The sequence below is a fragment of the Pristiophorus japonicus genome, chromosome 21 (assembly GCF_044704955.1).
Source record: "Pristiophorus japonicus isolate sPriJap1 chromosome 21, sPriJap1.hap1, whole genome shotgun sequence".
NCBI classification, from domain to species: Eukaryota; Metazoa; Chordata; class Chondrichthyes; family Pristiophoridae; genus Pristiophorus; species Pristiophorus japonicus.
Genome location: NC_091997.1, coordinates 8,203,587 through 8,218,370, shown reverse-complemented (window position 1 = coordinate 8,218,370; position 14,784 = coordinate 8,203,587). Strand labels below are relative to the sequence as shown.

The window sequence follows — 14,784 nt, the reverse complement described above, 5'->3', positions numbered from 1 at the left end:
GCAGAAAACGCTAGTGGGAGTTGTGTACAGACCACCAAACAGTAGTAATAAGGTTGGGGACAGCATCAAACAAGAAATAAGGGATGTGTGCAATAAAGGTACAACAGTAATCATGGGTGACTTTAATCTACATATTGATTGGGCTAACCTAACTGGTAGCAATACGGTGGAGGAGGATTTCCTGGAGTGTATTAGGGATGGTTTTCTAGACCAATATGTCAAGGAACCAACTAGAGAGCTGGCCATCCCAGACTGGGTGATGTGTAATGAGAAGAGACTAATTAGCAATCTTGTTGTGCGAGGCCCCTTGGGGAAAAGTGACCATAAAATGGTAGAATTCTTTATTAAGATGGAGAGTGACACAGTTAATTCAGAGACTAGGGTCCTGAACTTAAGGAAAGGTAACTTCGACGGTATGAGGTGTGAATTGGCTAGAATAGACTGGCAAAGGATACTTAAAGGGTTGACGGTGGATAGGCAATGGCAAACATTTCAAGATCACGTGGATGAACTTCAGCAATTGTACATCCCTGTCTGGAGTAAAAATAAAACTGGGAAGGTGGCTCAACCGTGGCTAACAAGGGAAATTAAGGATAATGTTAAAACCAAGGAAGAGGCATATAAATTGGCTAGAAAAAGTAACAAACCTGAGGACTGGGAGAAATTTAGAAATCAACAGAGGATGACTAAGGGTTTAATTAAGAGGGGGAAATAGAGTACGAGAGGAAGCTTGCTGGGAACATAAAAACTGACTACAAAAACTTCTATAAATATGTGAAGAGAAAAAGATTAGTGAAGACAAATGTAGGTCCCTTGCAGTCGCATTCAGGTGAATTTATAATGGGGAACAAAGAAATGGCAGACGAATTGAACAAATACTTCAGTTCTGTCTTCACGAAGGAAGACACAAATAACCTTTCGAATGTACTAGGGGACCGAGTGTCTAGTGAGAAGGAGGAACTGAAGGATATCCTTATTAGGGGGAAATTGTGTTAGGGAAATTGATGGGATTGAAGGCCGATAAATCCCCGGGGCCTGATAGTCTGCATCCCAGAGTAGATAAGGAAGTGGCCCTAGAAATAGTGGATGCATTGGTGATCATTTTCCAACAGTCTATCGACTCTGGATCAGTTCCTATGGACTGGAGGGTAGCTAATGTAACATCACTTTTTAAAAAAGGAGGGAGAGAGAAAGTGGGTAATTATAGATCGGTTAGCCTGACATCAGTAATGGGGGAAAATGTTGGAATCAATAATTGAGGATGAAATAGCAGCGCATTTGGAAAGCAGTGACAGGATCGGTCCAAGTCAGCATGGATTTATGAAAGGGAAATCATGCTTGATGAATCTTCTGGAATTTTTTGAGGATGTAACTTGCAGAGTGGACAAGGGAGAACCAGTGGATGTGGTGTACTTGGACTTTCAAATGGCTTTTGACAAGGTCCCACACAGGAGATTGGTGTGCAAAATCAAAGCGTGGGGGTAATGTGCTGACGTGGATAGAGAACTGATTGGCAGACAGGAAGCAGAGAGTTGGGATAAACGGGTCCTTTTCAGAATGGCAGGCAGTGACTAGTGGAGTGCCGCAGGGCTCAGTGCTGGGACCCCCAACTCTTTACAATATACATTAACGATTTAGATGAAGGAATTGAGTGTAATATCTCCAAGTTTGTAGATGACACTAAACTGGGTGGCGGTGTGAGCTGTGAGGGGGATGCTAAGAGGCTGCAGGGTTACTTGGACAGGTTAGGTGAGTGGGCAAATGCATGGCAGATGCAGTATAATGCGGATAAATGTGAGGTTATCCACTTTGGGAGCAAAAACACGATGGCAGATTATTATCTGAATGATGGCAGATTAGGAAAAGGGGAGGTGCAACGACACCTGGATGTCATGGTTCATCAGTAATTGAATGTTGGCATGCAGGTACAGCAGGCGGTGAAGAAGGCAAATGGTATGTTGGCCTTCATAGCTAGGGGATTTGAGTATAGGTGCAGTTGTACAGGGCCGTGGTGAGGCCTCAGCTGGAATATTGTGTTCAGTTTTGGTCTACTAATCTGAGGAAGGATGTTCTTGCTATTGAGGGAGCGCAGCGAAGGTTCACCAGACTAATTCCAGGGATGGCTGGACTGTCATATGAGGACACTCTGGATCAACTGGGCCTTTATTCACTGGAGTTTAGAAGGATGAGAGGGGATCTCATAGAAACATATAAGATTCTGACGGGACTGGACAGGTTAGATGCGAGAAGAATGTTCCCGATGTTGGGGACCAGGAGACATAGTCTTAGGATAAGGGGTAGGCCATTTAGGACTGAGATGAGGAAAAACTTCTTAATTCAGAGTTGTTAACCTGTGGAATTCCCTGCCGCAGAGAGTTGTTGATGCCAGTTCATTGGATATATTCAAGAGGGAGTTAGATATGGCCCTTATGGCTAAGGGATCAAGTAGTATGGAGAGAAAGCAGGAAAGGGGTACTGAGGGAATGATCAGCCATGATCTTATTGAATGGTGGTGCAGGCTCGAAGGGCCGAATGGCCTACTCCTGCACCTATTTTCTATGTTTCTATATTAGTTAAAGGAGCTTAAGTTTTGCTCCAATAAGTTGTAACCTGGAATTAATAGTACAGTAGTGTGCACAAATGTTAAATGTTGTATCATATACTTTTTTAATAACTCCCTTCCTCTTGCATCCAGTGTCATGTGTTCTTGTGTATTTATAAAAAGTTGCTTGACTAAACGAGATCAAACTTAACAATGCTCAGCACTATGTTATAAATAATGTGCTGTTTTATTTATAATCTGCCATCTCATTGCTCACGGGAAGTTGCAGGACATGATCAGTTTGTGTTGCCTGTGGTGTTTTTGTGAGTTAGCAATGTGTTCTTTTTCTTTATGTTGATTAGGCTGATGAAGTGTGAGTAGAGTTGAACTGAAACCAAAGGCTTGTAATAACTAGGGCGGTTACGTTTACGCCAGGGTGTCCCTGGAGATGGAGCACGCGGTGTCCACCGGTACGCTCATGGCCTTCTGCGAGAGGTGGGCACCGGAGGGACTGGAGTGCGTCATTTCAACAGGGAACAACATTTTAATTTGATTTGATTTATCGAGGTTCCCTTTAATCTTTATTAGTTAATTTGTGGATTTTTGTGCCCTTACAAAAGGGGGCACTTGATTTCAAGTTTTAACCCAAAATGTTTGTAATAGCTAGGGAGTGCAGAAGGGCTGTGGAAGTGTTGCCCAGGAGGAGTTGGGATGGGGAGGGCAGGTGGCCTGAGAGCACAGACCTGTGAAGGACCACAGAAGGATTACTATTGTGATGGGATTTGAGTATAGTTGGGAGGGACTGCAAGGCCTTGTAGCGTAGGTGGAGGAGATACTGGATGGGAGTGGGAAAACCTAGTGTGACAGTGATGGGGCAATCTTTGTGTGGGAGTATTGGGGAAAATTGGTTGCTGGCTGTGCCACTACTGGGAGGTGGGAACAATGGGAGAAAGGAGGAGGAGGAGGGGCTATGGGAGTCAGTCATCCTTCATAAATTGACCCCACTCCTTGCCCCTCACCACCATCATCAGCTTAGAATGATGTTTTCCCAGCCTGAATTGGGAAGATTTTAGTACAATTACTACCCTATAAAGAACAATCAGCCAAAGGAGGGATTAGTGACAGGTTGATCAAAGAGGTGGGTTTTAATGAGGATCTTGGAGGCAAAGCGGGGGATGCAGGGGTTCAGGGAGGGAAGGGCCGAGCTGACTGAAGTCAATGGTGGGAGATGGGGTGCACAAGTGGCAGGTGACAGAGGAACAGAAAGTTAAACTGTGTCCCCTGGTTCTAGACTTTCCCAACATCAGGAACATTCTTCCTGCATCTAACCTGTCCCGTCCCGTCAGAATTTTATATGTTTCAATGAGATCCCCTCTCATCCTTCTAAACTCCAGTGAATACAGGCCCAGTCGATCCAGTCTCTCCTCGTATGTCAGTCCTGCCATCCCGGCAATCAGTCTAGTGAACCTTCGCTGCACTCCCTCAATAACAAGAAAGTCCCTCCTCAGATTAGGAGACCAAAACTGAACACAATATTCCAGGTGAGGCCTCACCAAGGCCCTGTACAACTGCAGTAAGACCTCCCTGCCCCTATACTCAAATCCCTTAGCTATGAAGGCCAACATGCCATTTGCCACAATCACCGCCTGCTGTACCTGCATGCCAAATTTCAATGACTGATCTACCATGACATCCAGGTCTCGTTGCACCTCCCCTTTTTCTAATCTGCCACCATTCAGATAATCTGCCTTGGTGTTTTTGCCACCAAAGTGGATAACCTCACATTTATCCACATTATACTACATCTGCCATGCATTTGCCCACTCACCTAACCTGTCCAAGTCACCCTGCAGCCTTTTAGCATCCTCCTCACAGCTCACATTGCCACCCAGCTTAGTGTCATCTGCAAACTTGGAGATATTACATTCAATTCCTTCATCTATATCATTGATGTATGTTGTAAATATCTGGGGTCCCAGCACTGAGCCTTGCGGTACACCACTAGTCGCTACCTGTTATTCTGAAAAGGACCCGTTAATCCCGACTCTCTGCTTCCTGTCTGCCAACCAGTTCTCTATCCACGTTAATACATTACCCCCAATACCATGTGCTTTAATTTTGCACACTAATCTCTTGTGTAGGACCTTGTCAAAAGCCTTTTGAAAGTCCAAATACACCACATTCACTGGTTCTCCCTTGTCCACTCTACTAGTTACATCCTCAAAAAATGCTAGAAAATTTGTCAAGCATGATTTCCCTTTCATAAATCCATGCTGACTTGGACTGATCCTGTCACTACTTTCCAAATGCGCTGCTATTTCATCTTTAATAATTGATTCCAACATTTTCCCCACTACTGATGTCAGGCTAAATGGTCTATAATTCCCTGTTTTCTCTCTCCCTCCTTTTTTATTTTAAAAGTGGTGTTAAATTAGCTGCCCTCCAGTCCATAGGAACTGATCCAGAGTCGATAGACTGTTGGAAAATGATCACCAATGCATCCACTATTTCTAGGGCCACTTCCTTAAGTACTCTGGGATGCAGACTATCAGGCCCCGGGGATTTATCAGCCTTCAATTCCATCAATTTCCCTAACACAATTTCCTGCCTAATAAGGATTTCCTTCAGTTCATCCTTCTCACTAGCCCCTCGGTCCCCTAGTATTTCCGGGAGGTTATTTGTGTCTTCCTTCGTGAAGACAGAACCAAAGTATTTGTTCAACTGGTCTGCCATTTCTTTGTTCCCCATTATAAATTCACCTGAATCTGACTGCAAGGGACCTACGTTTGTCTTCACTAATCTTTTTCTCTTCACATCTATAGAAGCTTTTGCAGTCAGTTTTTATGTTCCCAGCAAGCTTCCTCTCATACTCTATTTTCCCTCTCCTAATTAAACCCTTTGTCCTCTGCTGGATTCTAAATTTTTCCTCAGGTTTGTTGCTTTTTCTGGCCAATTTATTTGCCTCTTCCTTGGATTTAACCCTATCCTTAATTTCCCTTGTTAGCCACAGTTGACCCACCTTCCGTTTTTTATTTTTACTCCAGACAGGGATGTACAGTTGTTGAAGTTCATCCACGTGATCTTTAAATGTTTGCCATTGCCTATCCATCGTTAACCCTTTAAGTATCATTCGCCAGTCTATTCTAGCCAATTCACGTCTCATACCATCGAAATTACCTTTCCTTAAATTCAGGACCCTAATCTCTGAGTTAACTATGTCACTCTCCGTCTTAATAAAGAATTCTACCATATTATGGTCAGTCTTCCCCAAGGAGCCTCGCACAACAAGATTGCTAATTAGTCCTTTCTCATTACACATCAGCCAGTCTAGGGTGGCCAGCCCTCTAGTTGGTTCCTCGACATATTGGTCTAGAAAACCATCCCTAATACACTCCAGGAAATCCTCCTCCACCGTATTGCTACCAGTTTGGTTAGCCCAATCTATATGTAGATTAAAGTTGCCCATGATAACTGCTGTACCTTTATTGCACGCATCCCTAATTTCTTGTTTGACGCTGTCCCCAACCTTACTACTACTGCTTGATGGTCTGTACACAACTCCCACTATCGTTTTCTGCCCTTTGGTATTCCGCAGCTCCATCCATACAGATTCCACATCATCCAAGCTAATGTCCTTCCTTACTATTGCGTTAATTTCCTCTTTTTAACCAGCAACGCTACCCCACCTCCTTTTCCTTTCTGTCTATCCTTCCTGAATGTTGAGTTCCCAGCCTTGGTCACCCTGGAGCCATGTCTCCGTGATGCCAATTACATCATATTCGTTAATTGCTGCCTGCGCAGTTAATTCGTCCACCTTATGAATACTCCTCGTATTGAGGCTGAGCCTTCAGGCTTGTCTTTTTAACACACTTTGCCCCTTTTAGAATTTTGCTGTAATGTGACTCTTCTTGATTTTTGCCTTGGGTTTCACTGCCCTCCACTTTTACTTTCTTTCTTTCTAGCTTTTGCTTCTGCCCCCATTCTACTTCCCTCTGTTTCCCTGCATAGGTTCCCATTCCCCTGCCATATTAGTTTAACCCCCCCAACAGCACTAGCAAACGCTCCCCCCTAGGACATTGGTTCCGGTCCTGTCCAGGTGCAGACCGTCCGGTTTGTACTGGTCCCACCTCCCCCAGAACCGGTTCCAATGTCCTAGGAATTTGAATCGCTCTCTTCTGCACCACTCCTCAAGTCACGTATTCATCTTAGCTATCCTGCGATTCCTACTCTGACTTCCCTGCTCTGCTTTGAAATAGGGCCATGGAATCTTTTACGTCCACTTGAGAGGGGAGACGGGGCCTCGGTTTATCGTCTCATCCGATATGGAACCTCCGACAGTGCAGCACGCCCTCAGCAATTGCACTGGAGTGTCGGCCTAGATTTTTTTTTAAAAAGGTGCTCATGTTCCTGGAGTGGGACTTGAACCCACAACCTTCTGACTCCGAGGCAAGTGTGCTGCCCACTGAGCCACAGCTGCCAGGGTAATAAATAGATCCGTTTAAGTGTGATAGAGCAGCATGATAGAAATAGCATTACAGGAAGTAAGTGTTATGTTCAGGTTTCGCGTTAAACCATCTGAATAAACTGCTGTACTGAAGCACGTGTTACGACCATAGCAACACTGGCCTGAAGATAGGTGGTGCTCTCGTCGTTGCTGAGCTTTATGCAAGATTTTTAGTATATGATGTATATCAGTTTTTTTTCTCTTCTCAAAAATGTATTCCAATCAGTCAAGTATTCGATAATGCCATAAGGTTCATCCAAGCTTATCATTGCACATTGGTTTTGATTTCAATGTTTAAAAGCCAGTAAGATGAAAGTTTTGTGGGTTTTTTTCAGCTCCTTTAGTTACAGTTACTCCTGTAAAACCAGAAGAAGGCAGGGTGGAAGATGGCAGCTTACCAGAGGTAAGAATTGAAATAGACATCTATAAAATACATTTCGTAACTCAGGTTTTTAAAACATGCAGTCAATCTTCATTTGCACTCTTCAGTTCATTTACAATGCTTTATTTTTCAGGAAACTTGCACAGAAAACAAGCCCGATGGCGTGTCTAGAAAATACATTCCTCCAGCTCGGTAAGAGTGTGCAATTTCATTCTTTTAATAAGTAATGACTTGGCAAACTACTTTTGGCTTTATAAAGGACAATTACATATTAATAAGCTGGCAATGCTGATGGTCTGAATTTGTGCTGTGCCATAAAATGATCGAATTACCACTCTTCCCCCCCCCCCCCCCCCCCCCCGAAGCTTTGCTCTTTGTCTCAAGAAGGGAGAAAAAAATCAGAGGGCAGGTCATAAGTTTCTTTTTTATTCGCTCCAGGGATGTGGGCATCGCTGGCAAGGCCAGCATTTATTGCCCTTGAGAAAGTGGTGGTGAGCCGCCACCTTGAACCGCTGCAGTCCGTGTGGTGAAGGTACTCCCAACCAAGACTTGCTTGTTCCTGGCTTATGAACAACATTCATAAAGGCCGAGAGCCAGTTGGCTTTCTGCCTTCTTGGGCAAAGAACGATCACTTGCGGAAGAAAAATAAATTGAGCAAATTAGTGTTGAGCACTACTCTGCAGTGATGATAAAATAGTGTTTTTTCCAACCGTTAGTATTTTAATTGCCATTTGTTGTGGAAAATCCTTGCTTCCAGAATAACCCTATTGTATTACATTGTGTGGTGCTGAACTGTAATAAGTCAGAGAGTTCCAGGTTTGACACCCATGCTGATCTTGGGGGCAGTGCCAATAGGAATGTTATTTGGTCTCCACACCCTTGGGATGAGGAAGAGTTGCCTACTTGTGATTGTAAACCAGTGATCTCTGGTGAAAGCGAGAATTTGTTTAAATATGGGCTGAAGACCGGCTATAGCTCCGCTGTGATGTCCACTGCTGTTGACCAGCCAGTTACGTACATTGTTCTAATTCACTTGCACTTACATAGTGCCTTATCATCTCTTGTGTCGTAGTGTGGTTCATATACAACAAATTACTTTGCTGTACAGTATCTGTTATGTCGGCAAACCATATGTATTCTGGAACTTTATTCCACCATGAGAGGGCTGAGAAGAGAAAATTGGGGTAGGATAGAAAAGTTTACCTCCTTTCCAATTATTCCCACTAACTGTGTACTAGAGAAAGCTCGCTTTCGATGTAAGTATCTATAGATTTTCTTGTAATAGTTTGCAATGAAGTTATGAAATTATTCAATATTGCCAAATGAATGGAAAGTTATAATTTCAAACCATAAAACAGGCTTAATTTTTTTCTGAATATTTTAACATTTTTCTCCAAACATCTTCATAATCTGGTTAATTTAGTAAAATATTTCTTTATCGGGTTATCTATATTGTAGATGAAAACAGTGGCTAGCTATATGTTTATCTTCCTCAGTTCGAGGAACTGCATCTATTTCTGTAATTTAAAATAGCAGATATGTTTTCCTGAGCCTTGTGATCCTTTGGAGAATTGTTATGGGACTGTAATCTTTTGTAGGATGTTGTCCACAGAAAGTGCTAATAGCTTTACTCTAATTGGAGAAGCTTCAGACGGAGGTACAATGGAAAACCTAAGCCGAAGACTCAAGGTGGGTTTGTGCTTTATTTGGCCTGTTAGATATATATTTATAGCTGTTCATTCACTTTTTTTATACAGTAAATATTTGTAAATTGTACTTTTTAATATGTTTTACAAGGACAGACTACTGTAAGTGAAACCATGTGCATCTCAGTATAATGTACATTAACAGATCTCCCATGGTGTTGCTGATGGTGAGATGAAATAGTGTAACGAGAAGTAAGTGGCATTTGTACGAAGTGCGCGTTATACTCGACTTTCGATTATAGCGTGGATATTTTCAACAGCTTATTTTTATTTTAACCAATTTATAATATAAAAATATTCAGACAAGACCCTCAGTATTGTACTTTATTCATTTCCAATGGTAGAAATCTTTGTGAATTTTAGATTCTAGAAAGTTTTAAAAATTGAACAGTAGCCTATAGTCCAATAGGGAATATATTTATTCTTCAGGCTGATTTCCCATGGTTTGCTCATGGGTAGTCTGAGCTCTGAACATGATTGTGATGTTTTGTCACCACGATGGAGCTGTGTAACCTCGCATTCCCCTTTAAGACCACTGCTCAGGAACTCTCGGGAAGTGATCTAAATCGGCACATCCCGAGTCAGTCTAGTGGATAAATGGCTATGGGGTGTGTCTCTGGAAAATTAGCATTCTCCAAATGCTACGGAGAGCAATATTGGAGCCATTTTGTGTTACTTGCTATACCACCTCCCATCACAATATATTTTTTTAAAGTTGTAAATCCCACTTCCTGGTCTTGGGAAGAGGCCAAGCTATCGCGACAAATTATGGATGTTCTGTCTGTCTTTTCAATTTTTTTTGTTGAAAGAGTTCTGTTTAAGTGTGATCAATGTACGGTGGACTTTTTACATACTAGATGCCCTATGACCTTGCTGCTGGTGAGGCTAAGGATACACCATCATGGGTGTATGGTCATATAATGCACATTGGCTCCGATAATGCTCTCAGTACCACTGGAGGAATGCTCATTTCTCAGATGCTGAGAGGAAAACTGGGTGGAAGCAGCATAGCCCCAGGATTTCTAGGGATTTCATTAAGGGGTGGAGTAGAGGCTATACTTGCAATAGGTACCTGCCCAATGTTGGCACATCAATGCGATTGGGAAGGCTTCCTGGCCCGTCTGCCTTAATTTCCTGTCCTTGTGTCCATTTACATTCCCTTCTGCACCCCAACCCAACCACCCATCTCCCACCCAAATAAGCTGGCAGTGGACCATGTGTTTGGTTACTTCTCAGATTGAAGGCCAGGCAAAAATCTTAAGATCTCAAATGTAGATTGCCTACTTCTTTCCTAGGGACCAATTGGAATTTGGGTCTGGAGGTCATCCCACAGCTGTTCTTTAACAGCAGCCAGAAATCTCCCAACTCCTTGGAACAAATCCCACAGCTGTTTTTGCCTTTGATTACCATTGCTGAGGATGCATCCGGGGTTTGCGACCAGGCCACTTTAATGACCTAACCTATTAAATTTTTGAATATCTTGGCCTTGACAGGAGGACGACCCAGTTGCTTTCTGCCTGTCCAGTGCTTGGACAAGGTGGGAGCAATATTAGGGGCACAAAGTGTTACTAAGGTTACTGACTCTTGGAGACAAAATAAGTCAAATTCTGTTCCGTGAAATCAACGTTATTACAGGAAGTAATTGTGACACAAGAAATATGTGCTACACATAAAGTGTGTATATACATGTTGTTGAATTCTGTGGGTACTTGTTTTTAAATAGGTGACTAGCGATCTCTTTGACATCATGTCTGGGCAGACCGATGTGGACCATCCTCTGTGTGAGGAATGTACAGATACGTTGCTTGATCAGTTAGACCAGCAACTGAATGTCACAGAGAACGAATGCCAGAATTACAAGTAGGTTATTAATGCTAGTTCTATTATAGCCCCAAATTATGCATGGTTTATTATCCAGGTCAAATCTAATTGAAGAATACAAGACCTTCATCAGCAGAACCAAGCCTATAAAGTTCCAGACAATGTTGTAATGCAGTTAAACATACCCAAGAAAATTGTGCTATAGTATGTTTTTGTTTAATGATTTGGAATAACTTTTTCAAAACTACATTTCTAAAGATGGTGGTCAGGTTTTTTGGTGAAATATAATGCCTCCTGACTGGAAAGTATTTAAATGTTCTTGATGCAGAAACTGTTTAGAGATACTTGAACAAATGAATGAGGAAGATGAAGAGCAACTGCTGGAAGAGCTAAAGGCACTGAATTCTGAAGAGGACCATCTAATCCAGGAACTTGAAAATGTGGAAGTGAAACGGAAGAAGGTAGCCGATGATTTGGCGAAGGTTAGGGCGGAGACTGATAGACTCAATCAAGAAGAATCCCAGTGAGTAGACCAGTTTTAATGCAAAAGTACAACAAAGTATCTTCTCCAACTGATGACGCACAGTATTCATTGCTTCCTCACTAATAGAGAGTACAGGTGAAACAATCCTTTTATCACAAGGTTTTTATATTCTCGTACCTAAACTTAGTGCTACAGAAGGCGTAAGAGGAGGTATATATTGTGCATCAGGTAATTGGCTGCCCCACTTAAAACAATCACTACCCAGCCCAGTTCCCAGTCAAGAAACCCTGAAATAAATTCTGATGCACATGTAAGAGTGACCTAATTTTCTATTCTTTTATGTGCATATATAGTAGGCAAAGTTGGATTTGGTCAGAGAGACAGGTTGTGAATCTTTGGAATTGTCTATCCCAGAGCTGTGGAGGCTGGGTCTTTGAATATATTTAAGGTGGAGATAGACAGATTTTTGAATGATGAGGGAGTCTAGCGTTATGGGGAGCGGGAGGGGAAATGGAGTTGAGGCCAGGATCAGATCAGCCATGATCTTATTGAATGGTGGAGCAGGCTCGAGGAGCCAAATGGCCTACTCCTGCTCCTATTTCTTATGTTCTTACAGAAATCGACTGCTTACAGAAATTGACTGTTACTTCGATCCCTTTGCATTACATGCACAATACTGAAAAATCTCAGCATTTTCTCACTACTGCAGCTTTTATTTGTTCTAGCTTGAAATCTAGGTTTAGCATCACCGAACAAACTCACCAATTGTAAATTGTGAAAACATGTAAGGGTTTTTGGCAGCCTGTGATAGACTTATAGTAAGATGCAAGAAATCTGTTACACTAAAATTTCTTCTTCTTTTCATGATAAAATTCCAATAACTTGTAAGAAAGGAAAAGCAATGTGTGAAGAGGACACACAAAATCTGCAAAAGGACATAGACAGGCTAAGTGAGTGAGCAAAAATTTGGCAGATGGAGTATAATGTTGGAAAGTGTGAGGTCATGCACTTTGGCAGAAAAAAATCAAAAATCAAAAATTATTTAAATGGAGAAAGATTGCAAAATGCTGCAGTACAGCGGGACTTGGGGATACGTGCATGAAACACAAAAGGTTAGTATGAAGGTACAAGTGATCAGGAAGGCCAATGGAATCTTGTCCTTTATTGCAAAGGGGATGGAGTATAAAAGCAGGGAAGTCTTGCTACAGTTGTACAGGGTATTGGTAAGGCCACCCCTAGAATACTGCGTGCAGTTTTGGTTTCCATATTTACGAAAGGGTATACTTTGGAGGCAGTTCAGAGAAGGTTCACAAGGTTGATTCCGGAGATGAGGGCGTTGATTTGAGGAAAGGTTGAGTAGGTTGGGCCTCTACTCATTGGAATTCAGAAGAATGAGAAGGTGATCTTATTGAAACGTATAAGATTATGAGGGGGCTTGACAGGGTGGATGCAGAGAGGATGTTTCCACTGATGGGGGAGACTAGAACTAGAGGGCATGATCTTAGAAGAAGGGGCCGCCCATTTAAAACTGAGGAGAAATTTCTTGAGGGTTGTGGATCTGTGGAATTTGCTGCCTCAGAGAGCTGTGGAAGCTGGGACATAGAATAAATTTAAGACAGAAATAGGCAGTTTCTTAAACGATAAGGGGTTATGGAGAGCAGGCAGGGAGGTGGACCTGAGTCCATGATCGTGTTGAATGGCGGAGCAGGCTCGAGTGTCATATGGCCTACTCCTGCTCCTATTTCTTATGTTCTTGTGTAAATGTGACCCATTCCAAGCTTGTACAGTTAGCACAATATTTTGTTCATGTAAAGGTACCAGAGGGAATACTCTGAATTCAAAAGGCAGCAACTGGAGCTTGATGATGAGTTAAAGAGTGTTGACAACCAAATGCGATATGCTCAGATCCAGCTTGACAAACTGAAGAAAACCAATGTTTTCAATGCTACATTCCACATATGGTAAGAACTGGTCAGCATTGTCTGTATTTATTAAACTGATGATGCGATTTGATTGCTGCAGTTGTCATTGGTCCTCGTACAGGAAATGTACTATTGTGTTCAGGGACAGCATTCTAATCAATTAAATGACAAACTTACAAATTGGGTGAGTCTACGCTGATGCACTAGTGGCATTCGAGGAGAAGTGGTCTATGCTATTGTGACAGGACTGCAGATTCAGCCTCATCTTTGACTTGGTTCTGTCTTTAAACATGTTTGTTTGCATTCACTTGATGGTCATCCAGGAATTGTGGAACACTGGGGCAAGAGGGGAATCTGTTTTTTAATATGGAGATGTATTGACGGGCCTAGTGGCAAATCATTGAATGGGGAAGAGGTCATATGGTTAGTCCACCCACTTCCTGTGGTCAGCAGTAACCAGGAGAGAAAAGCCTGTGTTTGTGGTCAGTTACTTGGGATAGTCTGCTGAAAGGTATAGGCAGTTATATGGTAAAAAAATAACTTGCCTTTCACATTTCAGGATACCCCCAAAGGGCTTCACAGCCAATGAAGTATAATTGACCAAATAATCTGTTTTAGTGGTGTCAGTCAAGAGATAAATGTTAGCCAGGACATTGATTTAACTTCTCATCTGAAAGCCAGAACCCTCTGCCAGTACAGCACTGCCTCAGTATTGCACATATGTTTATTGTAAGGTTAGTGACTAGAATAGCAACTTGCGGCACAGAAGGAGGCCATTCGGCCCATCCTGTCTGTGCTGGCCAAAAGAGCTATCCAGACTAATCCCACTTTCCAGCTCTTGCAGGTTACATCACTTCAAATGCATATCCAAGTATTTTTTAAATGCGATGAAGGTTTCTGCCTCTACCACATCTGAACTTGAGAAATTTGAGGCCGACCCAAAGTTTGTAACAGTCAGAATATAATCATTACACTTCTGGGATCTGGACACGATTCCTTTCTGAATGGCTGGCCCTGCGCTTTTCTGGCTCCTGTTGCTGTCAGTGACATTGAGGCTGCTGCTGGCCCGCCCGCAGTCTTTTTCCCTCGCTCCTTTCTCCCGTTTCCTGTAGCGCACAACCGCTGCCGCCATGGTAACCATTCTCCACCCTGTTCACCAGCACCCGGCCACTCCGCACCAGCTCGCTGTCCATCACCCATTGGAGTTTTTTCCGCGGACCTCCTGGAAAGTCTCTACGGATCCCGGTTTGAGAGCCATTGCTGTAGACAACAGGTCACCTGCCCTCCAGAAATTCATGGTTTCCTCTTCTCTGATTAAAATATCAGCAAGTTTGGTCTGCTTTCTCGCAGACAACCTGACGGTTACTGAGGCATCAATGCTGGGAGGGAAATTCTGTGCGCTAACCCGTGACGACTGCAGTCA

General features: G+C 42.7%; 1 protein-coding gene across 3 annotated transcripts in view; it reads left to right on the top strand.

Annotated features, from left to right (window-relative positions):
• Nucleotides 1-14,784, top strand: part of becn1 (beclin 1, autophagy related) — a 30,653-nt gene that overhangs the window by 6,832 nt on the left and 9,037 nt on the right. For all 3 annotated transcript variants that reach the window (XM_070864339.1, XM_070864338.1, XM_070864340.1), the window contains exons 3-8: nt 7,382-7,449; nt 7,562-7,620; nt 9,027-9,117; nt 10,858-10,994; nt 11,284-11,478; nt 13,254-13,400. In XM_070864339.1, coding sequence (XP_070720440.1) covers nt 7,382-7,449; nt 7,562-7,620; nt 9,027-9,117; nt 10,858-10,994; nt 11,284-11,478; nt 13,254-13,400 — 697 coding nt within the window. The remainder of the gene's footprint in view (nt 1-7,381; nt 7,450-7,561; nt 7,621-9,026; nt 9,118-10,857; nt 10,995-11,283; nt 11,479-13,253; nt 13,401-14,784) is intronic.